Consider the following 24,186-nt stretch of genomic DNA (forward strand, 5'->3'; position numbering starts at 1 on the left):
TTTTAAAGTATATTTAACATAATTTACACTTTAAACTGTCTTAAAGTGGAAAAAAGTAAAATTAGATATAGATGAACCATTACAAACTGAACACAAACCTAAAATAAATCCCAAGTGGATACTTTATCTCCTATTTATTCAGAACAAGAAGCTATTTTTTAAACACACACACACAGAGAAAAATGCGTGCACACAATTCACACACACACACACACACACACACACACAAGAAGGGGGTGCTATGGAATAGATAGATATATTTAAGAAGTACAAGTAAATGTCATGGATGTGCTATGTAAATTTCACCTCAATGTTATTTTAAAATAAGAGTATAGACAGTATTTATGGGTTTCCACCTTTATGTGGGCCATATTACATTACAGTGGTTAGATATGTAAGTTACATCTTACCTAATAATGTGGTTTCTCCAAAATCTCTTAGCTCATCCCAGACCCTTGTGTATATTCTTCTTTGCCAGTAGATGGAGACAACACCACTGAAAGTTTAAAAGACATCATTCCCTGTTTAAAGGGAGCTTGCTGGTCTGAAAAAAACTGGGGGAGCCCTAAGCCAAAGACTCCATTTTTAAAAAGCTACGTTAAAACCAGAAATCCAAGGAAATGTACCCAATATTAACTATGGATATCTTTAAAAAATTTAGTAGAGGGGAATTAAATATGTCCTTCATAAAGTAAATAAATCATAATACTAAAAATGCAATCATTTCTACAGCTTCTAAAACTCAAACTTCCTGCTCACTGCTATTTAGATGGCTGGGTCACTTCACTCAGTTTCAAAAAGTGTGACTCAAAATATATGTGGAAAAGGTTTCAGAATTCTATAAAGGTAAGCATAATATATTGCATAGCTTTTCTAAGTATTACTTAATACATACAGTTATAAGCCTTTTATTCAAACAAAGACAATTATCCAGATCCATAGGAAAATAATAACTTTTAAAAAGAAAAGGCAGAAATGGTAGAAACAATAAGAAAAATTTCTATATATACCCATACTGAAAGGAGCCAAATGGAATTTACTTCTCACATTTATTTCACTACTCAAAAAAAAAAAAAACCCAGAAACAAAACAAACAAACAAACAAAAAAACTACACACGAACCCCCAGAAGCCATTTGTAAGAGGTAAATTTCAAATCAGGAAATTTAAGAATTATCAAGTAAGTTTTACTTCTGAAATCCAAAGGCCTAAAACCAGTTTTCAAAGTCGTTCAAAATAAATAGCTAAAACCAAGCCACAAAGAACAACAAACAAGGCTACTGCGCTCAAACAGAACACTAAGTTACTGCTACATTACTTATGCTGGCCTTTAAGACTCCCGTCCTTTAACTGGGCTAAACATGAGCAATCTATCTGGTAGGGAATAGTTCATTCAGAAACAAAAACCAAAACAAAACAAAAAACACCTTAAACGAAATAATAATCCAAAATAAAAATAAGTATGTTTTCCTCTTGTCCTAATAATGTATTAGGAGTAATATGAGATTACTTTATAAAAGGAAATGAATATACTATTCAGATATTATAATACCCATCTAGATTAAATTAGACCAAAAATCACTAGTAAAATAAATCCTCACATCTCATGACTACATAAAAGCATTTGGCAAAGTAGCTCGAAACTACTTCTACTTAACTCTGAAATCTTATGACTCCTGCAAGACAACAACTAAAATCTATCAAAAAACCGTAAGCATTCGCACCTGCCCACCAAGAGTCCATACAAACCAGGGACCTGGTCATTACCCACATGGCAAATGCCTACAACTTTATAAAACCCAAGGTGGCTTGGCTTCCTCTTGACACATTTGACCTTTTCCAATCTTTCAGCAGCTGGTATATATATAAAGATCACACTAATAATGCAAATATAAACACACAAAAGGACTTTGCAATTTTCCAAATATATTCATTTATTAATTAAGCCAATCCTGTGACAGGATATTTTAACAAAAATATGGCCAACACAGATAATCCACAGTAAAATCTTAACAGTATTTATATTTTGCACTGTAACCTGTCCATCAACAAAGGTGAGAGAAATGCAGATATCTAAATTCTTTATATATAAAAGTAGCAACTACAGGAGTCCTTGAATTCTGTGATTAATATAAATTAGGTACACTGAACTGTAATTTACAGATAACATTACTTTAGTAAGTAAAAATGACCAACAAGGAATGAACATTCTTTGTATTAATTGGATTTAGGGTGGAAAATAAAGGCAAAACCCCCAGGTGTTAACCTGGCAAGTTCTTCCTGGGGATCTGTGTCAGTGTTCCTTGCCTCCACCTGCTGGCAAAGAGTATGAAACTAGTAGAGATCACAAGTTAGCAAAGTTAGAATTTTTTGGTTACAAATTAATGTTGTTCATATAACTCTCTAGCATTATGCTATTTTGTGTTAATACACTATTAAAACATAGATAAAAACTATTAATAATCTACAGAAAGACATACTGAACATCATAAAAAATTTTTCTTGGCTTGGAATGTTACCTAGTAGTTTAAAATGTCTTAATTACCTGATAAATGACATCTTGGAAGAGGACTGGGAAAGTAAGTGCTGCATCCTCTAGCTCATTCAGACTACAGTGCACTAGTGTTTCATCCTTAAAGCAAACAGAGCGAAACAAAACATTAAAAGAAACTTCAAAGGACAGTTTTATGGGTCATGATCCCCCTTCACATGTGGAATTTATATGTCGTATAATGTGACACAGCATATTAGGACAGGATTATTCCTAGAGCTGGTGGTTCTCAGGTCTACGTTTTAGAGCATAAACAGCACCATGATCCTTGGGAACTCTATTCCTTATGAGTTACACACTCAGCGGCTGTGATGAACTTCTCAGGCACCTCTGCAGCATATTCAAGTTTGAAAACCTTTGCTCTGAGCTCTGCAGCTCAACTTTTTGTTAAAGAACATTTGTTACTCCTTTTGTATTTTAACTTCCTTAAGAAAATAATCATTTAGTTTTTTTATTAAAAAAGACTTATTTATTTATTTGTTTGTTATGTACATAGTGTTCTGACTGCATGTGTCCCTGCAGGCCAGAAGAGGGTACCAGATTCCACTATGAATGGCTGTAGGCCACCATGTAGTTGCTGGGAATTGAACTCAGGACCTCTGAAAGAGTAGTCAGTGCTCTTAACTGCTGAGCCATCTCTCCAGTCCATCACTTAGTTTTTTTTTAAAAAGATTTATTTATTTATTATATATACAGTATTCTGCCCGCACAGATCCCTATAGATCAGAAGAGGGCGCCATACCTCATTACAGATGGTTGTGAGCCACCATGTGGTTGCTGGGAATTGAACTCAGGACCACTTGAAGAACAGTCATTGAATGCTCTTAACCTCTGAGCCATCTCTCCAGCCCCATCATTCAGTTTTTAAGACAGTCTCATTATATAGTCTAGGCTGTCTTCAAATTCATGATCTCCTCCGCTTGTATCACCTCTTGAGTGCTGACATTACAGAAGCATGTGCCATCACCATCTGTTTATACTAACTATATTTTATTGAATTAGCTCATGCAAGTCTACAATCTAATTATTTGTATTTTCTCATATAAAACATCTTCAAACTTTTTATAAAAAGGATTATTAACTTAGGATTAGATGTTATAGTATCTGAGTATATTTCATCTACCTTGATTAAACAGCTAATGAAAACTTATCATCTGGGGATGGAGAGAGGGCTCAGTGGTTAAGAGCACTGACTGCTCTTCCAAAGGTCCTGAGTTCAATTCCCAGCAACCAAATGGTGGCTCACAACCATCTGTAATGAGGTCTGGTGCCCTCTTCTGGCCTGCTGGCACACACACAGACAGAATATTGTATACATTAAAAAAAAACAAAAAACAAAAAACAACTTATCATTTTAGGCCATCAAATCCTGATTTCTTACTGAAAATAAGAAAAATACGAGAGCTACTCAAGAAAAAATCTAAGTCAATACATTTCTTAAAACCTAAATGTTAGCCGGGCGGTGGTGGCGCACGCCTTTAATCCCAGCACTCGGGAGGCAGAGGCAGGCGGATCTCTGTGAGTTCGAGACCAGCCTGGTCTACAAGAGCTAGTTCCAGGACAGGCTCCAAAGCCACAGAGAAACCCTGTCTCGAAAAACAAAAAAACAAAAAACAAACAAAACAAAAACAAAAACAAAACAAAACAAAAAAAACACCTAAATGTTAAAAAGGACTGGGAATATAACTGACTTGGAAGAGTGTTTCCTACCATGCACCAAAGCCTCAGTTAGATTAGATCCCCAGGACTATATAATCAGACAAGGTGGCACATGCCTATTATCCTCAACACTTGGGAGATGGAAGCAGAAAATCAGGAATCCAAGCTCATCCTTGGCTATATAAGTTCAAGGATAGCTTAGGCTATCTCAAAAATAAAATGTGCTGCTAATAACCCCTCAAATTTTTCAATGGGCTTAGTTAAGTTCAACTAAAATTGCAAGGCAGTGTTGGCACAAGCCTTTAATCTCAGAACTCGGGAGGCAAGAGCAGGTAGATCTCTGAATTGCAGGCAAGCCTGGTCGACAGAGATAGTTCAAGGACAATCAGGGCTACACAGAGAAATCCTGTCTCAAAAAAAAAACCCAAAATAAATAAATGAATTAAAAAAAAACCCAAAAACAAAAAAACAAAACAAAAGTAAAAAAGAGCTGGCTTTACATCAAGATAAGTTTACTGAGAATTAAATAACATTTCTAATTATGGGATGCCAGGAACAAGTTAAGTAATAAATTGCTTTCCAGCACATTAAATACATTTTTTGATAAGAATATAAAACTGTAAGTATGTGGTAAATGTTAAAAAAAAATCACAGACACACACACACACAGGGGGGAGAAACAGGTGGTAAAAAATGAGATATTCAATTCAAACTTTTTCTGGTACCCAAAAGGTATAAAAACACTCAGAAATGTAGATTTTTCCCCCCAGATAGAAGTCCTGCTAAACTTTTTATTTAAAAAAAAAAAAAAAAAAACATTTATTATGTATACAGTGTTCTGCCTGGATGTATGCCTGTAGGCCAGAGAGGGCACCAGATCTCATTATGGATGGTTGTAAGCCACCATGTGGTTTTGGGGATTTGAACTCAGGACCTCTGGAAGAATAGCCGGTGCTCTTAACTGCTGTGCCATCTCTCCAGCCCAGTCCTGCTACTCTTATGTCTCATCCTCTTCTGTAGTTCAGGCTACAAAGCACATAAAGTTATATCCTATACCAAGTATGCAAACTAGAAATTTTTAAATCACATTGAGAAAAAAAAGGTTGATTGGTAATTAAATAAATCTATTTTATTTAAATGAACTGAAAATAAAAACAGAATATGGACACAGTTCAGCTGGTAAATTTCAGCATGTAAAAATCCCTAACATCAAACACACCAGGCACAGTGGCACATTGCAGACCTCAGATCCCGGTACTTGGGAGGAGAAAGTTGAAGATTCAGAAGTTCAAAATCATCCTCAGCTACATGTGGAGTTTGAGGCCAGTCCAAGTCACATGAGAACTTTCTTAAGGGGGGGGGAAGGAGTAGAAAAGAACACATTCTAATAGTTAACTTATTGAAGCCAAATTATCTTTGGACCTTCAGGAAAAGAAAATTATAAAAATAAAAGGAAATCTAAATTCTAGACATCACTTTAATAGGATCAAACTGGAAATTGCAGGGGGTTTACGGCACTGGTGAGATACTCAGTGATTAGAAACCTTGCTAGTCTTGCAGAAGTTCTGGACTCAGTTACAACTATCTACAGCTCCAGTTCCAGGGGATCCAGAGCCCTCTTCTCGCCTCCTGTGGCACCAGACATTTACTGGTACAGAGATACATGCAGGCAAAATATTCATATACAAACATATGATGTGGAATGTCCTTGTGTATATGTGTTGCTTTTATTGGTTAATGAAAGAAGCTGCTTTGGCCTATAGCAGGACAGAATATAGCGAGGCTGGAAGAGATATAGAGAGAGGGTAGGCAGTCAGGGAGATGCTATGTAGCTGCCAAAGGAGATGGTCACTGGAACCTTACCTGTAGAGCCACAGCCTCATGGCGATACACAGAATAATAGAAATGGTTTAATATATAAGAGCTAGCCAATAAGAAGTCTGAGCTAATAGGCCAAGTAGTGTTATATAGTTTCTGTGTGATTATTCGGTTCTGGGCAGCCAGGAAATGGGAAAGAACGAGCAGTCTCTGCCTACAAACATACATAAATCTTGTTTTAAAAGAGAGACAGAGCCAAGTGGATCTGAGTTCGAGGCCAGCCTAGTCTTCCATGCGAGTGCCAGGACAGGCTACAAAGCTATATGAGAGCCGGAAGGTGGTGGCACACACCTTTAATTCCAGCACTCAGGAGGCAAAAACAGGTAGATCTCTGTGCGTTCGAGGCCAGCCTGGTCTACAAGAGCTAGTTGCAGGACAGGCTCCAAAGCTACAGAGAAACCCTGTCTTGAAAAACAATAAAAACAAAAACAAACAACAACAACAACAACAAGCTATACTAGAAGCCTCGTCTTGAAAAACAAACAAAAAACAAACAACAACAACAACAAAAAAAGAGAGAATTCAGGCAGAGGATATAATACAGTGTATATCACCTGCCTTACATATGTAAGACCCTTGATCAATTACCAAAACTTCTCAAAAAAATAAACATCAGGGGCTGGAGAGATAGCTCAGAGGTTAAGAGCACTGACTGCTCTTCTGGAGGTCCTGAGTTCAATTCCCAGCAACCACATGGTGGCTCACAACCATCTGTACTGATATCTGGTGCCCTCTTCTGGCACGTGGGCATGTATGGAGGCAGAACACTGTGTACATAATAAATAAATATTAAAAAAAAATAAACATCAAATAAAATTAGAAACAAATCACAGGGTCTCAAGAATGTGGAGAAAAAAACTCATTTAAATACAAAAGTAAAAGTCTAATTGATTTTCAAAATATACCAGACTCCAACCAAACTAGTCTAATGCTAGGATCCGTAGAGTCCCTAGCATTTATTTACTTAAATAAAAACATTTCAAACACTCAGAACATATTTATAATAAGTATGATGACTCCTGATTTGCTTGTATTCTTTACAGCACCTTGGACTGTTACTTTAAGAGAATTTAACCCCTTTTCTTTGTACCTGTAAAGATAACACACTCACCAGATCTAAGACCAAGGAGAACTCTGGTGTGCTTCTCGTTTTCAAAGGAAGAGCAGGTTTCCTATTTAGTTGTTCTTCTGTCAGAGGCGGAACATGTTTGATGAAATAATAGCTATAAATCAAATTTTAAGAAAATTTCAACACTTCTATGTTTCATACACATCAAACACTACTGAATTTATACTAGCTTGGGATGTGCTCAGCTATACAGCATTTGCCCAGAAGGTGTAAAACCTTGGGTTCAATCCCTACAGTACAAAGTAAAACAAGAGCAGCCTGTGATGGCTGGTCTTTATTATCTACCCCAATGTATTATTATATAGGCACAAAAGGAATTGCTATGCTACTCAATTTTAAATAGTTGTAACTAGACTCAAACACATCTCAACTGATCCCAATAAGAACAATCAATATGGCCAGTCGGTGGTGGCACACGCCTTTAATCCCAGCATTTAGGAGGTAGAGGCAGGTGGATCTTTGTGAGTTCGAGACCAGCCTGGTCTACAAGAGCTAGAGAAATCCTGTCTCCAAAAACCAAAAACAAACAAAAAAGAATAATCAATATGTTTTTGCCTACAAGAAATAAGTTTGGTTTTTATTCTATCTCTCATCTCTTGTAGTAAGACAAAGAAATAGGTCTGTTTATTCCTATAGAGCAGCAGTTCTCAACCTGCGGGACGTCACCCCTTTGGGGGTTGAATGACTCTTTCACAGGGGTCACATATCAGATATTTACTCTAGGATTCATAACAGTAGCAAAACTAGTTATGAAATTGCAACCTATTAACTTTATGGTTGGGGGTCCCCACAACATGAGGAACTGGACTGAAGGGTAGCAACCTTAGGAAGGTTGAGAACTACTGCTCTATAAAAATCCAGACTTCAGGACTCTGAATTCTTGGACATTATTTTCTGCATACTGATGGTTGTGGAAATGTTTTCTCTGAAAAAAAGTTACTTTGAGCTAGGTGGTGGTGGTGGCACACGCCTTTAATCCAAGCACTCAGGAGGCAGAGGCAGGTGGATCTCTATGAGTTTGCAGCCAGCCTGGTCTACAGAGTAAGTTCCATGACAGCCAGGGCTACATAGTGAAACCCTGTCATGAAAAACCAAAGACCAAAAAATAAAAAGCATTTATTATACCTAGACTACCAAACACAATACTAAAAAAATATAAAGCCTAAATAAACAATGCAGAGCATCAGCTGTCTGCCCTCAGGAGTACATGGGAATGCATAGGAAAATGGAGTTCTCTCCCCAACATCATGAGAGAATATCCTGTTAGGTACTCCTTACTTGGGAAGCTGAAACTCAACATTCAAAGTAAATTTTCTACTGGACAAACATTTTTCAATTTCATCATGAAGCTGAAAATTGTTCAAGATAGAAAATTTGATAACCAGAAAACAACTCACGGGTCAAATACTTCCCAGTCTTCCTCATAGGTGGCCTCTGCATGGGCTGACGAGTAACCACTCTCTGGAGTTACTGGTGCTATTTAGGAAGACAAAGAGGAAAAAGATTACTTTCACTTCTCTGAAGCTTCCCAAAAAGTACACATTTTTACTGTTTCTATACAAGAGCTTCTCAAGGTTCTGTGTATTTTAGGTTAAAGATATAAATAATTCATAAAGATCACTTAAAAACAATTTAGTAACACATTCAACTCTACACCCAAAGGAAATTAATTATTGCTATCGACGACATGGCAAAATACAACATGGGTAGAATTTAAATGTCTATCAGCTAAGAGGAAATCTATTATTATTAGAAAGTAATACTCAGCAACAACAACAAAAAAGAGCAAAAAATGTGCTAATTAGTATTTTGTCAATTCAACACAAGCTAGAGTCCTTTTAGAAGGTAAAACCTCAATTAAGAAAAGGCCTCTGGGGCTATAGATATGTCTGAGTGGTTAAGAGCAGTGGCTGCTCTTCCAGGGGACCCAGGTTCAATTCCCAGCACCCACATTGGCAACCCACACTGTAACTCCAGTTCCAGGGAATCTGACACCCTCACACAGACATAAAAAGCAGAAAAAACACCAATGTACATAAAACTAAGGAGAGAGAGAGAGAGAGAGAGAGAGAGAGAGAGAATATCAAAGAAAGAAAAAGTAAATCCTACATCAGATTGGCCTGCAGGCAAGTCTGTGGATATTTTCTTGATTGACAATTGGTGTAGGAATGTCCAGCCCACCCCTGAGAAGGCTTATATAAAAAACAAGTTGAATGAGCCATGAGGAGCAAGCCAATAAGCAAAGTTCCTCTATGATCACTGCTTCAGGTCCTGTCACGAGTTCCCAATAAGCTATGAAATAAAATAAACCCTTTCTTAAATTGCTTTGTTTGTTTGCTTTGTTTTTCAAGATAGGGTTCTCTGTGTTGCTTTGGCTGTCCCGGAACTCACTCTATAGACCAGGCTGGCCTCCAACTCACAGAGATCTGCCTGCCTCTGCCTCCTGAGTACTGAGATTAAAGGTGTGTGCCACCACCACCTGGCCCGTTTTTGTTCATGACATTTATCACAGCAATAAAAAGCCAACCAAACAATTCATTTCTAATTGGACAGTATATACATGCGGTAGTACTAAGACAGCAAGCCATGTACATACAGGTGGTCAATTAATACCTGCTGACAACATGCCAAATATAGTTGTAAAATCTAAGACCCATTAACATTCTAAGTAATCCACTAATCCAGACATTCAGAATAGAGATGCAGCTTGAGCACTGTGTTAAGTAACCTGAGTCAGTTTCAAAGAGGAGCACATGAGCTCACCATGTGGTGGTTAGGAGAGGAGAGGATGATCAACCGGCACTAAGTATCTCAGTTTCAAAAAGAAGTTCTCATATGCTACTGTACATGAGATATAATAATGTATTAAACATTTTAAAAAGCTAGGGGAAAAACACTGTTTATCATGAAGAAATGTTATATATGAAGAGATAAACAGATTTAGCCTAATTTAAATATATAAATTATACATGTAAACTAAAACATTACATAGCAGATACCTCCCCTTCCCGTGTGTCTGTATTGTCCTATTTTGTTTTGTGACAATGTCTCACTATGCAGACTAGATTAGCTTTGATATCACTATGTAGCCCAGGCTAGCCTCAAATTACCAATTCTTCTGCTTCACCTTCCTAGGGGCTGGGATCACAAGAATGTTCCACCACCCCTAGCTTTTATATCTCACTCTCTTTTAGATCTATTTATCTATATAACTGTCTGGTCTACATGTATGTCTGTGCACCATGGGGCCTTGAGAGGTCAGAAGAGGGTGCTGGTTATCCTAGAACTGGAGATACAAATGGTTGTGAGCCGGAACCTAGCTTGTCTTCAACAAGGGAAACAAGTGCTCCTAACCAACAGCTACTAAGTCATCTCTTCCGCTCCCACAGCTCTTACTGTATAAGACAAGGCCTCACTACATAACTTAAGTTGGCCTCAAACTCATGAGATCCTTCAAGTATTGGCAATATGTGTAATTTTTCTGTTGTGACCAAAATCATAAAGGCAGAGAGAAAAAAAGAATAAGACAACAGGACAGGAAAAAAAAAAAACCTTGAAGAAAAAAAACCCTAAAGAAATAAAATATGTCCAGAAATTTCAAAGTTACCTATGATTGTAAAAAGTTAAGAAAAGAGCCGGGTAGTGATGATGACGCACACTTTTAATCCCAGCAGAGACAGGCAGATCTCCTTGAGTTTGAGGCCAACCTGGTCTACAGAGCAAGTTCTAGGATACACTCCAAAGCTACAAAGAAACCCTGTCTCCAAAAAAAAAAAACCACCCCAAAATAACGAACAAAACAAAAGTTAAGAAAAGGTTGAGGGCTGAGAAGATGGTGCAGCAGTTAACAGCACCATGTGTATTTAAAAATGACCTGGAGTCAGTCCCCAGCTCCCACATGGTGTTTATAATTTACAATTCATTGTAACTCCAGTTCCAGGGGACTTGATGCTTGCCCACTGCTGACCTCTACAGGAACCAGTAACTACATAGTACACAGACATACATGCAGGCAAAAACACCCATACACAAAACCAAAAGAATTAAAATAAAAATAAATAAAAAATGGTTTAAGGGGGCTGGAGAAATGGCTCAGCGGTTAAGAGCATTGCCTGTTCTTCCAAAGGTCCTGAGTTCAATTCCCAGCAACCACATGATGGCTCACAACCATCTGAAATGAGATCTGATGCCCTCTTCTGGCCTGCAGGCAGACACACAGAATATTGTATACATAATAAATAAATAAATAGATATTTTAAAAAATGGTTTAAGGAGGCCTGGCAATGTGGGTGCACACCTTTAACCCCAGCACTCAAAGGCAGAGACAGGCGGGTCTCTGTGAGTTTGAGGCCAGCCTGGTCTAGAGAGTGAGTTTCAGGACAGGCTCCAAAGCTACAGAGAACCCTGTCTCGAAAAACCAGAAGAAAAAAAATCCAGAAGCAATTTTATATTGTATTCCATGGTTCATTCTATTGGAGCCAAGGACATGTCAAGTGACAGCACCAGAAACAACTTTCTAAAATGGCTAGAGAGGGCAGTGACATTCACAAGGTAAACAAATAATGTCTGAGATAAAAGAGAAAATTCAATACAATTGTTAAATTCCAGCACTGTGGGTGTGTGCCACCAAGCCCAGTTATTTTTCTACTTTTAGTTCCTTAGTTTTGAGATGAGGAATGTAATGGCTTGATTAACTGTTTGAAATTGTCTCAAGCTTAAATAAGTAGTCCAAATTTATAAAGCCAAGGAAATGACAGAGCAAGCCTCCAGTATTCCTGACATCTTTGGCTATATTCTCAAAGTTAAAACAAGCAGCACTTTATCATTCCTATTCACCTTTTCATTACTATTGATTTAATTTATTGACTGTTTTCCCCCCTTTGTTCTTCAAAACAGGGTTTCACTGTTTCACTGAGTTCGATGCCCTGGCTGGCATCGAACTCAGAGATCCACCTGCCTCTGCCTCCCATGTGTGGCACCACTGTCTAGCCTATTTATTTTAATTTTGAAATAAGGTCTCTCTGTAGCCCTGGTCGTCCTGGAACTCATTAAGAAAATCAGGCTGGCCTTATCTCAAAACAGAGACCCACCTACCTCTGCCTCCTTTAAAAGATAAATAAAAGTTGACTTCTGTCTATCTTTTCATAGCATTCCAGAATAACAGCGATGTGCATTTGCTACTACGCTATAATTTTTCTGTATATTTGGTTCTTTAATTCGATTGTAAAAAGTTCAAAGGCAGCTGGCCAGTGGAAGAACACACCTCCCAGCACTTTGGAGGCAGAAGCAAGTGGATCTCTGAGTTTAAGGCCAGCCTGATCTATATAGGATAGTCAGAGCTACATAATGATACCCCGTCTCAAAACTAAACAAATAAAAAATGGCAGAACATAATTTTTCTTGTACTGTTTTTAAAATTTTACTTATTATGTATACAGTATTCTGCCTGCATGTATCCCTGCAGACCAGAAGAGGGCATCAAATCTCACTGCAGATGGTTGTCAACCACCATGTGGTTGCTGGGAATTGAACTCAGGAACTTTGGAAGAGCAGACAAAGCTCTTAACCACTGAGCCATCTCTCCAGCCCCTCATCTTGTATTTTTTATGAACATGTATCACAGTAAGTAATAAATTCAGATATCATGTGTTCCACATTTTAATGGCAACTAGCACAGGAATGTAACAATTATGATAGAACTTTGTGAAGATCTAAGATTAAGCTGCAAAGTCTGGAATAGGGGATGATATCTTCTGGCAAGGTAGCCTCCATTTATGAATCAAACAAATCTAAGGCATGAGACTGCCTTTCTCTACACTGGGACTTTAATCTTAAGGACCTAAGGCTATTATGTATAATGACAGAATTTGGGGACAAAATTTGTTCAGCATTTTTAACTTCAATGAATAAAAACTTAACCATTCAATCTGGTCATTTAAGAAAAAATATTAAATTCTGTGTTTTTGTAACTATTCATAAGATGTGTTAAAGGGGGTATTTTATTCACCAGTAAGAGGTGGGATATCGCGGGTAACTGTTTCTTCTGCTTCTTCCAAACCATTATTTATCGATGACCTCACTTGAACTGCTTGACTTGAGTAAGCTGCTCCATTAGCTGACGTTGTGCTGGTAGTGATTTCATCCACCTGTTCCATGTCTAGTTGCTTTACTATCTCCTCAGCTTCCACAGCCTGTCCTGGGGAATCCGAGCCTGACGTTCCTGAAATTGTCCATAAGTAAACTCTAAATCACTTCAAAGCACAAATATTAGAAAAGCTAAACACAATCAACACTACAATTTATTTAAATTATTAAAATTATTTATTAAAATAGCAAAACCGAGGGTACCACTGTTTGAAAAATATCTATAAAAATCCCAATAAACAATGGGGAATAAAGATTACTACAGGCACCTGTCCTTGTTTTTCAGTACTAGGTACTGAACCTAGGGGTTCATCACACACTAGCCAAGCCAAGCCCTCTGCCACTCTCTGAGGCAAGGTATCATTGAGTACTCCAGGAAGAGTTTGAACATTAATTCTCCTGCCTCCACCTCCACAGCAGTTTTGGATTATAGGTCTGTGCCACCAGGCACACTAATATTTATGAACTAAGTTCAGTTCAGAAACACCTCATAAGTCAAACAACAACAATTTATAACTTTCCATTAAAGTACTGCGTGTGAGGCATTTGATAAACATTTATCACCTCAAACAGCTCTCCATCTTTCCAGTTCAAACACACTAAACATTCTAGCCACAGAAGACAACTAAATTCTCAAGTTATCCAAGAAGGGCTAAATGTTGCCCTAACCATGATTAATCTGTTTATTAAAAGACTCAAGGTTATTTATTTTTTTTAATTTTTCATGATAGGTTTCTCTGTAGCTTTGGATCCTGTCCTGGAACTGGCTCTTATAGATCAGGTGGCCTCGAACTCACAGAGATTCTCCTGCCTCTGTCTCCCGAGTGCTGGGACAAAAGGTGTGTGCCACCACCGTCCAGCTAAAATTATTTACTTTTACTTACCATTTTTATTTGCTGGTGAAAAAAAGTTGAAGACAGGAGAAAATATGGTCCCCAGTAATGTAGTCCTTGGTGGGCTACCTGCGGAAGGGTTATCTTCTAATTTCCCATTTTGTTTTATATGTTGATTTGTCATTTCATAGCTACCAGCTTCTAAGAAAGAAACAGAGAAGAAAGTAATGTCTAGAAACACTGCATTTCAGGTTATGTATTGTAAATAATTTTTAATGTATTTACATTAAAATGTATTTCATGTAGACTAACATTAATGTTCATAAGTGCTTATTAAAGAACTCCTGAGGCAAATTCCTTAAAAATCAAACTCTTTTATCTATTTACAATGCTCTGTAACTGTTAACACTCACTTGTTTAGGTGAAAGCTCCACTTTGTCCCCACCCCTCTCTTTCCACCTTCAGAAAGGCCATCAAGCAGTGGTCCCTCCCCGAGATGCTGGGGACCAAGCTTACAGGGTATTTAAAAGAGGGGAAGGAGAGAGAGAGAGAGAGAGAGAGAGAGGAGAGAGAGGAGAGAGGAGAGAGAGAGAGAGAGAGAGAGAGAGAGAGAGAGAGAGAGAGAGAGAGAGAGAGAGAGAGAGAGAGAGAGTGTCGGACCTGTGCCATATGATTTCTCTTCGGCTTTGGTCCCCAAGAATCACCCAGCGGTGCTTTACTCATTAAACCTGGACTTTTAACTTGGCCTGATCTGATTTATTGCATCAGGAAAGAAACCCAATATCGGGGTACGGAAACCTTTCATCACTGAGTTTTTTCAAAGGTGATTTGCATCTAAAGTGAAATAAACTGAAAGGTTTCCGATCAGCAGAAAATGAAGAAAATCCTTGTAAGCAAGCAAACAAGTTACCAATTCCAACACTCAGACACAAGATTCCTGCTGTTTATATTTTGGGACATTAGCGATTTCAGAAAACTTTTCTTGACATCTACTTCTAGTAAATGACTGCTAAATGAATATAGTTAGATCCACAAACAAGTCTTTTATATAATTTCAACTAAATTGTCATGTTGATGCGTATCCCTTTTCTTGGTGTTGGAAACTGAACAAGCTATCCAAGTACACTACTACTGTGGCAATTCCTTCTAGCTCCAATTCATGAATATTGTATAGTAAGTAATATAAATTTGGTATTCTGCCTATACTCATTTTAATCCAAAGGAAAAAATTGTAGAAAATAATTTTTAATTTTACTTGATGCTTTAAACTAATTCTCAGTACAAAAATAGACTATAAAAACAAAGCAAGGGGATGGAGAGATGGCTCAGCAGTTAAGAGAATTAACTACCCCTACAGGTCTTGAGTTCAATTCTCAGCAACCACATGGTGGTGGCTCACAACCATCTATAGTGGGATCTGATGCCCTCTTATGGCATAAAGGTGTACATGCAGAAAAAGCACTCACATATAACATAAACCTTTTCTTTCTCTCTCTTTTTTTTTTAAAGACAAAACCTGTACTTAATGTTTTATTGTTGCTTTTTGAGTTAGTATTTTGATTTGTTGCCTAGCCTGGCCTTGATGTCTCAATCCTCTTACCTTTTGAGTTCTATGACTATAGGAAAAGGCCACTATGCCTAGCTTCAAAGCAGGTTTTCAAAACAAAGGTCATGGCAGGTGTGGAGGGACTTTTGCTTACAGGTAAAGGAAAGATAGCATCAAAACATCAACAAACCTCCATTGACTGGACTTTTCCGTCTTACTCGAGACAACTGCTTGTTAGGCTTTTCTCCAGCTCTTGGTGTTGATGATATCAAATTATTATCTATATCACGTTCAATTCTACTCCGTTTCGAAGGATTTTCTCTCTCTTCCTTAAGATACAACAGAAAAAAATTCACTGAGCATAATTATTCTGCCTTTCATTTTAAATAAAATATATAAGACACAATATATTTTTCTCATGCTTTTTATATCATGAAGAAACAAAATGCAATTAACAATGAAGATAGACCAGCAATGTTAAAATGTTAATGTAGTTATACTTCACAATTATAAGGACAGCATCCCCAGAACAAGTTTTCTAAGGCTCCTAAATTTTCTATGCTCCTCAAACACCGAATTTTACAATATGCTCTGGATTACTAGCCAGCTTTATTATTTATCTCATTCATCTAAGACTCTTCACAGAACATACAGTAACAGTAATTCAGACCTGGTGAACAGACCTATAAACACCATTACTTGAGAGGCTAAGGCAGGACAGCCAATTCAAGGTCAGCCCGCTATTTGGTAAGACCTCAACTTAAGAAAAACCACAGCTGGGCAATGGTAGTGCAAACTTTTAATCCCAGCATTAGGGAGGTGGAGTGATATGGCCAGGTGGAGAGAGGTATATAAGGTATGAGGAGACAAGAGCTCATTGCAGTCTGCAGTCGTTTTGATGACAGGATTGCCCCTTTGCTTGTCTGAGCCTTGGCAGAGGTAAGAACTCTCTAGTGGCTGGCTGCTTTGCTTTTCTGATCTTCAGCTTGAACCCCAATATCTGTTTCTGGGTTTTTATTATTTGTGCTACACAAATCTGTCAACAAGACAAACAAAGGGTTGGGGCTGTTGCTCGGTGCTTATTTAGCATGAATTAAGCCCTGGCTTTGATCTCCAGCAGCCCAAGCAGGTGCTGTGACATGTGTTTGTATCTCAGCACTTTGCCAGCAGTTTGGAGGTAGACGCAGGAGGATCAGGAGTTCAGGGTCATCCTCTGATACATAAAGAGGTTGTGATGAGACAAGTCGGCATGAAACTTAGAGGAAGGAACAAGAAGAAAGGATTATCTACTTATTATTTATTATGGTCCTGGGCCAGTTAAGATGCCTTAATAGGCAAAGGTTCCTGCTGTCAACCCGAGCTGGAGCCTTACGACTCTCATGGTTGTGAGGTCCTGACCTTCACACATGTTTTGGCATATACACACCCATACATATACGTATACATAATAAATAAAAAGTAATAAAAGTATTTATATTATGGTACTATCAGTTATTTCATTCTAAGGATTACAATATTACTATCCAAGTCAGGTGTGGTGGTGCACATCTTTAATATCAGCACTTGGGACACAGATGATCTCTTTTGTGTTCAAGGCTAGCCTAATCTACAGCTATAGCTAAGGCTACAGGAAAACCCTGAATTGAAAGCCAAACAAACAAACAAACAATCTTACTATCCAAACCCTAATTTGAAACATTTCTTCAAGTTTCTTCTTAGTTTCTTTTAATAGAGAATAGTGGAAATGCTGAATGCTAGGCATATATAATGTAGTGGACAGAGTAGAAAATATATAAATGCAACATGCATGTAGAAGTGCTTTTTGTTTTGGAAAGCATCATGCGTGATACATGCTTTTAATCCTAGAACTCAGGAGACAGAGGCAGGCAGATCTCTGGGAGTTTCAGGGCAGCCTGATTTATATAGAGTTCCAGGTAGTCCTGGACTTTTGATGAAACTCTGATTCAAAACAAAAATGATCTAATAATGTTTTCAGATCAAGGGACATAAATCCAACAGTGAATCATGAAATTAATTTAAAGTTTTATGATCATCTTTAAAAGAAATGACGGAACGAAGCCAGGCGGTGGTGGCGCATGCCTTTAATCCAGCACTTAAAAGGCAGAGGCAGGTGGATCTTTGAGTTTGAGGACACCTGGTCTACAAGAGCTAGTTCCAGGACTGCTAGGATTGTTACACAGAGAAACCCTGTCTTGAAAAACAAACAAACAAACAAAAAAAAAAATGACAGAAAAAAAAAATCAGACTTCATTACAATATTGAAGGTTAAAAATTGGGTGCCATAGCTCTTTACAATCCTCCCCTCTGGAAGCTGAGTCAAGAGGGCTGCTGTTAGTAGCAGGCTACCGCGGGAAGGGAAGGTGAGGGTAAACTCAGTGGTAAAGTGCTTCCTAGACTGCATGAAGCCCTGGGCTCAATCTTCAGTAATGTGTGTCCGCATCTATGAGTTTTGTTTTGCATATATAATACATTATAAAAATATTTATTTCTGTAGATCATAATTAGATCTATAAATATGGATTCATGTGAGATATAATTATAGTATTTCACTAAAATTAAAGATCCAAACTATGAAGCTTCCACTTCAAATATATAAATTAGAAATCTAAAAGCAGAAAGGTTATGTAAATAATTCCCGAGTGTTCTTATTAACAGTTTAAAAATTCTGAAATCATGTAAGTTGTGAGTCTTTGGGCCAAAATCTGGATTTGAACAGACCGAGGATCCCATTTACTTTCTTAAGGGCAAATAATGAGGGAGAAGAGCCAAGGGTGGTGGCACATGGTTTTATTTCCAGCACTCAGAAGGCATAGGTAGGCAGATCTCCTGTAAATTCAACGTCAGTCTACATACCACATGGTAAGTGCAAAGCCAGGACTCCACAGAGCTCAGGAAGCAGAGGCAAGGGAAACTGTTTGATAGGTGGATCTTCGTTAGTTTGAGGCCAGCCTGGTTTACAGAGTTAGTTCCATGACAGCTAGGGATATTACACAGAGAAACCCTGTCCCAAAAAACAAAAAATAAAATAAAATAACATAGAAAAATAGATAGATAGATAATAAAAACGAGAGAGGCGCTAGTCATATACTGAAACTAAGTTTTTTTAAAATATGATCATAACTGAAGAACGAAGCTTCCAAAGGTAACTGAAGCAAAGGAGCTTTTCAAAGGGGTTGGAAAGATGGCTCAGTTTAAGAACAGTGAATACTCTTCCAGAGAACTCTGGTTAAATTCCCAGCACCCATATGGTAGCTAACAACTGTCTATAACTCCAGTCCCAAGGTATCCAATGTCTTCTGTCCTCCATGGGTACACTGTAATGCATGTATACACAAACACACACAGAGGTAAAACACCATGCACATAAAATAAAAATCTCAGCCAGGCAGTGGTGGTGCACACCTTTAATCCCAGACTTAGGAAAGAGAGGCAGGCAGATCTCTTTGAGTTTAAGGCCAGACTGGTCTACAAGAGCTAGTTCCAGGACAGGCTCCAAAACTACAGAGAAACCCTGTCTCGAAAAACCAAAAGAGTTCCAGGACAGCCAGGGCTGTTACTCAAAGAAACCCTGCTTCTGCTTGGGGAATGGGGGAAGGGAGGGAGTCTTTAAAAAAAAAAAAAAATTAAGGCCGGGCGGTGGTGGCGCACGCCTTTAATCCCAGCACTCGGGAGGCAGAGACAGGCGGATCTCTGTGAGTTCGAGGCCAGCCTGGTCTACAAGAGCTAGTTCCAGGACAGGCTCCAAAGCCACAGAGAAACCCTGTCTCGAAAAACCAAAAGTTAAAAAGAATTTGTTATTTATAACCATAATTATCACCATGAATAAGCCAAGAAACTGACTGTTATCTTTCAAAAAATACTTGCCCCAAGAAACACAGAATAAAGTCATTAACAGCCATAACAAAATCTACATTATAATTAAGTTTCTAAGACTGATTTTCCACTTTGTATCATCTAGTCTGAAAACGATTCTGAGACCAAGCACTTGGTATCGATCCCAATTTCCCTGACACTTAGCAGAGTAACTGACTTCCTTAAGTCGCTTATGAGAAACCCATAATATCAATGTAGAACACATCTAAGTCATTTTTCTTTTAATAGTTTTGTTTCTGCTGCAGTTTTTAATAAATTTGTTCTTGCTATACCCACTGTTCATCTTCACTATGCTAAATCTGTTTTCTTTAATAATTCAAAAGAATAAAGAAAATCCTCTTTTGCTTTCCACAATACTATGCTGAAAAACAGAAGGCTAGTGGTACAATGGCACAATTATAATCCCAACACTCAGGAAGTTAAAACAAGAGGACTGCCATAAAGTTTGAAGTTAGCCTGGGCTACATAGCAAATACCTCTCAAAAATACAAAGCAACCATGACAGAAAGCTATCATTAGTTCTGTGGAATGTTTGTTTTGAACTTTCATTCATTTCATATGCAATAAAACCAAAATGTGTATAACCCTTAAAATGAGGTCTATCAATATCAACTTCTATATGCTTAGAGAAAATAACCTAAGCATGATTTTTTTTTTTTAATGTAGGTGTGAGGCTAAAGTATTACCTTGGGCGTGCTTCCTTTAATGAATTTTTTGATTGAGGACAATAAGCCAGTTTCATTCTTTGATGGTTTTTCTCCTCCTGAAGGCAAGCTATCATCAACCTCTGAGTATTTCCTTTTTGCTCTGGCAGTGCGCTGTGTTTGGATTGGACTGGATTGCTGAGAAGCCTTCCGTGTTCTCAGCTTCATCTTTTATGGGTGCCACATGTAAACCTGTAGGAAAAAAAAAAAAAAAACACAAGTTACCCAATATGCCCAGTTAACTTACACAATAAAAATCTACTTCTTTAAAAGAGCCCAGGTTTCTACGAGGAAGTGAAAGGCACTGTATTTTATATGTAATCTACCAAGTAAACTCAACAACATGTTGATATTGCATCCTATAAGAGAAAGTAGAGTAATACCAACGGGAGCACACAATCTTTCTAACACTGTGCTTACCCTTACCTATGCCAAAATTATGTTAAGTCATCATTTACTCTACAAATATTTATTGAGCAGTTAAACACACTTGAGATCCCAAGCTAGGTAAGCACTGAGACAACAGTAAACAAGGTAGGGAAGGGTTTTGTCCTTTTGACCTTAAGCTATATTAGGGGTAAAACCTATGATTTAAAGAATGAATTCATAAATATAATTCAAAAACCAATAGCAATGTAAGAGTTAAAAGAGAGGCTAGATCACTTTGATAAGAGTTCAGTCTTATCACACATAATAAAACTGGATTTATGGGCTGATGTGTGAATTAATGCTACAACATGAGAGGTCCCAGGTTCTGCTTCCAGCTGCACATATACAAATATACATGATTAAAAAGAAATTTTGCAGGGAGAGATGGTTCAGCAGTTAAGAGCACTTGTTGTTCTTCCAGAGAACCCAGGTTTGATTTTCATCACCTACAATGTAGGCTCACAACAATCTGGTCCAGTTCCAGGGGCCCTGACACCCTCTTTAGGACTCTCCAAGTACCAGCACCTTCATGGTGCTCAGATACACATTTAGGCAGGCAAAACACAAATTTTAAAAAATTTCTTTAGAAAGAAAAAAAAAAAGGAACAATGTTGTAAATGAACATACTTGTAAGAAAACCCATAAATACACACACACACAAAAATCCCAAATCCAGAATTGGGTGGTTGGGGAGACTTGGGAGATGGCTTAGAGATAAAAAACCCTTGCCTTTTCAAAGCCTGCTTAAAACATCTTTAATCTCAGTACTCAGTAGGCAGAGGCAGGCAGTTCTGTAAGAGCAGGAGGCTAGCCTGGGCTACATGAGAGCATGTCTCAAAAAAGAATAAATCAGACATCAAAATTAAAAATTTTAATTGTGTACCAAGGACCCTAATATACAAAGTCAAAAAGTAACCCAAGAGCCAGTGAGCTGGATCAATGGGTAAACACAGTTTGAATTTAATCCTCAGGACCCACATGGTGGGATATTAGAGGCCCATAAACTGTCCTCCGACCTTGCATATCGTAGCATGCATATGAATTGTGTATATATATGAAGAAAACATGTACAAATCATTCATCTTAAGGAACTAGTATCCAGACTACATAAAGGAACCCCATCAGAGACTAGAAATTGACTAGATTCAAAAAGAAACACCGCGGGCAGTGGTGGCGACCGCCTTTAATCCCAGCACTCGGGAGGCATAGGCAGGTGGATGGATCTCTGTGAGTTCGAGGCCAGCTTGGTCTACAAGAGCTAGTTCCAAGACAGGATCTAAAAAGCTACAGAGAAACCCTGTCTCGAAAAAAAAAAAAAAAAAAAAACCCAAAACCAAAAAGAAACACCGGCAGCAGACAAGGTAACCAAGAACTGAGGCCAGCCTAGAGAGTCACCCAGCTTTAAGGGTCTTAAGAGGAAAATGCAATCCAGGGCCAAGTAAAGCACTGTTTTCTTTCTTTACTTTCAATCTGGCCAGGCTGATCCTTTCCTTGAACTAAATCAGAAGACAATTTGAAGGGGGGGAAAAGGCAGACTTATTAAAACTGTAATCCAAGAAAGGACTATAACCAATTCTGCTTAAAGTTCTGCTGTAACAGAATTCTGCCTCAGCTACAGAAAGCTGGTAATTAAGTTGTTGCAGCCCAACACCAACAACAGTTGAAAATTTGGGTGAATCACGAAAGAGATTTTTCTAGTAACCATAGTACTAAGAACTTGCAGTAACTAATAAATCTCAAGCCAAGAAAATGCCAGGTGGTGGCGGTGGTGGTATACACAGTTGATCCCAGCACTTGAGGAGGCAGAGGCAGGCTGACCTTCATGAGTTCAAGGACAGTCTGTCTACAGAGCAAGTTCCAGGACAGTCGGGGCTGTTAGACAGAGAAACCCTGTCATGAAAAAAACCAACGTGTGTGTGTGTGTGTGTGTGTGTGTGTGATTTTTAAATTTTTCTTTAGATTTACTGGAGTTATGGATGGTTGTGAGCCACGACATGGGTGCTGGGAATCATACCCAGGACCTTCGCAAGAGCAACAAATGCTCTTGACCACTGAGCTATCTCAGTCCTTAAAACTGTTAGCAGACTGAATGCACATGGGCTAGCACGAGCACACAATATATATCTGTGGTGCTGGAGCAACCTCTAGTGTAGGAAATAAAGAGTCCAAACCAGATTCTCTCTCCTAAGGTACAAAACTGTGAAGGCTCTGGAGTAGCAACAAGTCCAGCTGACCCCAAAGACACAAGAGAAGCTATCATTAAGGATAAGAAAAGGATGGAAGATGTTCACAACCACCACTAGGATAGCATGCACCAGGTAAAATGGAGGCAAAGAATTAATAAACAAACACCCAGAGCCGATGAGGAAAACTGAGAAGCTTTCCCATATTTCAGCTAGGATTCTGAGTAAAGTAACAAGGGAACTTAATTAAGCCAATGATGCACAAAGGAACTCTCTGCAACAACTGAAACTCAACTCTTGACTAGGCTAATACAAATGCCTTCAATTACAAGCCAGGAATCCAATTTTCCAAATATACTCTACCAGCAGTTACTTTCTATTCATAATATTCAGTATTCTGTAAAATATTCCCAAAGCTGGAAAGGTGGCAAGTTGAGTAGAAGCACTTGCTACACAAGCCTAGCAACCTGTATTCAAACCCCAGAGCCCACATAAAGGTGAAATGAGTTTTCCTCTGGCCTCTACATGCCCTGTGGCATGCTCCAACACACACACACACACACACACACCAGCAACAAATGCAACACACTGTCCACAAACAAACAAACAAAATGGAACAACTAAGGCTGGGGATGGAATTTCGGTTCAGGGGCAGAACACTGACTTAGCATGCATAAGGTCCTAGATTGTCTCTAGAATTATAAAATAGAGGGGAGGGAGAGTAAATACAACCAGAAGTTGACTTTTTAAGAACAGACCAGTAAATTGATAAACTTATAGCAAGAATTAAAAAAGAGGATACCAATATTGGGAATGAAAACTTGAAAATAATAGACTGTAGACTTAGAAAGAATTATGGAGCATTCCAAACATCTTTACATTCACCAATTCAGGCAGAATGGACAAATTCCTCAAAATATGAGTCACAAGCAGGGAAATGGTCACACTTAGTTTTAATAAATCTAGTACTAATGAATGAATATGATAAAAATGAGAATAATTAAGTCCAAGAACTTGAGACATAAAAATCACTTTTGGGATGGGGGCGGTTTAAGACAGGGTTTCTCTGTGTAGTTTTAGAGCTTATCCTGGAACTTGCTCTGTAGACCAGGCTGGGCTCAACTCACAGAGATCTGCCTGTCTCTGCCTCCCGAGTGCTGGGGTTAAAGGCTGTGAATAAAGGCATGCACCACCACTGTCCAGCAACACTCTTTTTTCTAACATTCCAACCAGATCT

General features: G+C 38.3%; 1 protein-coding gene across 1 annotated transcript in view; it reads right to left on the reverse strand.

Annotated features, from left to right (window-relative positions):
• Positions 1-24,186, reverse strand: part of Ctdspl2 (CTD small phosphatase like 2) — a 54,465-nt gene that overhangs the window by 19,932 nt on the left and 10,347 nt on the right. Inside the window, exons 2-8 of the mRNA XM_038330185.1 lie at positions 20,320-20,529; positions 15,930-16,068; positions 14,245-14,394; positions 13,224-13,436; positions 8,614-8,692; positions 7,199-7,310; positions 2,545-2,631 (exon numbers count right to left, since the gene is read on the reverse strand). Of these exons, the coding sequence (XP_038186113.1) occupies positions 2,545-2,631; positions 7,199-7,310; positions 8,614-8,692; positions 13,224-13,436; positions 14,245-14,394; positions 15,930-16,068; positions 20,320-20,505 (966 nt within the window). The 5' untranslated portion in view covers positions 20,506-20,529. The remainder of the gene's footprint in view (positions 1-2,544; positions 2,632-7,198; positions 7,311-8,613; positions 8,693-13,223; positions 13,437-14,244; positions 14,395-15,929; positions 16,069-20,319; positions 20,530-24,186) is intronic.

Source organism: Arvicola amphibius, chromosome 5, assembly GCF_903992535.2.
Source record: "Arvicola amphibius chromosome 5, mArvAmp1.2, whole genome shotgun sequence".
Taxonomy (NCBI): domain Eukaryota; kingdom Metazoa; phylum Chordata; class Mammalia; order Rodentia; family Cricetidae; genus Arvicola; species Arvicola amphibius.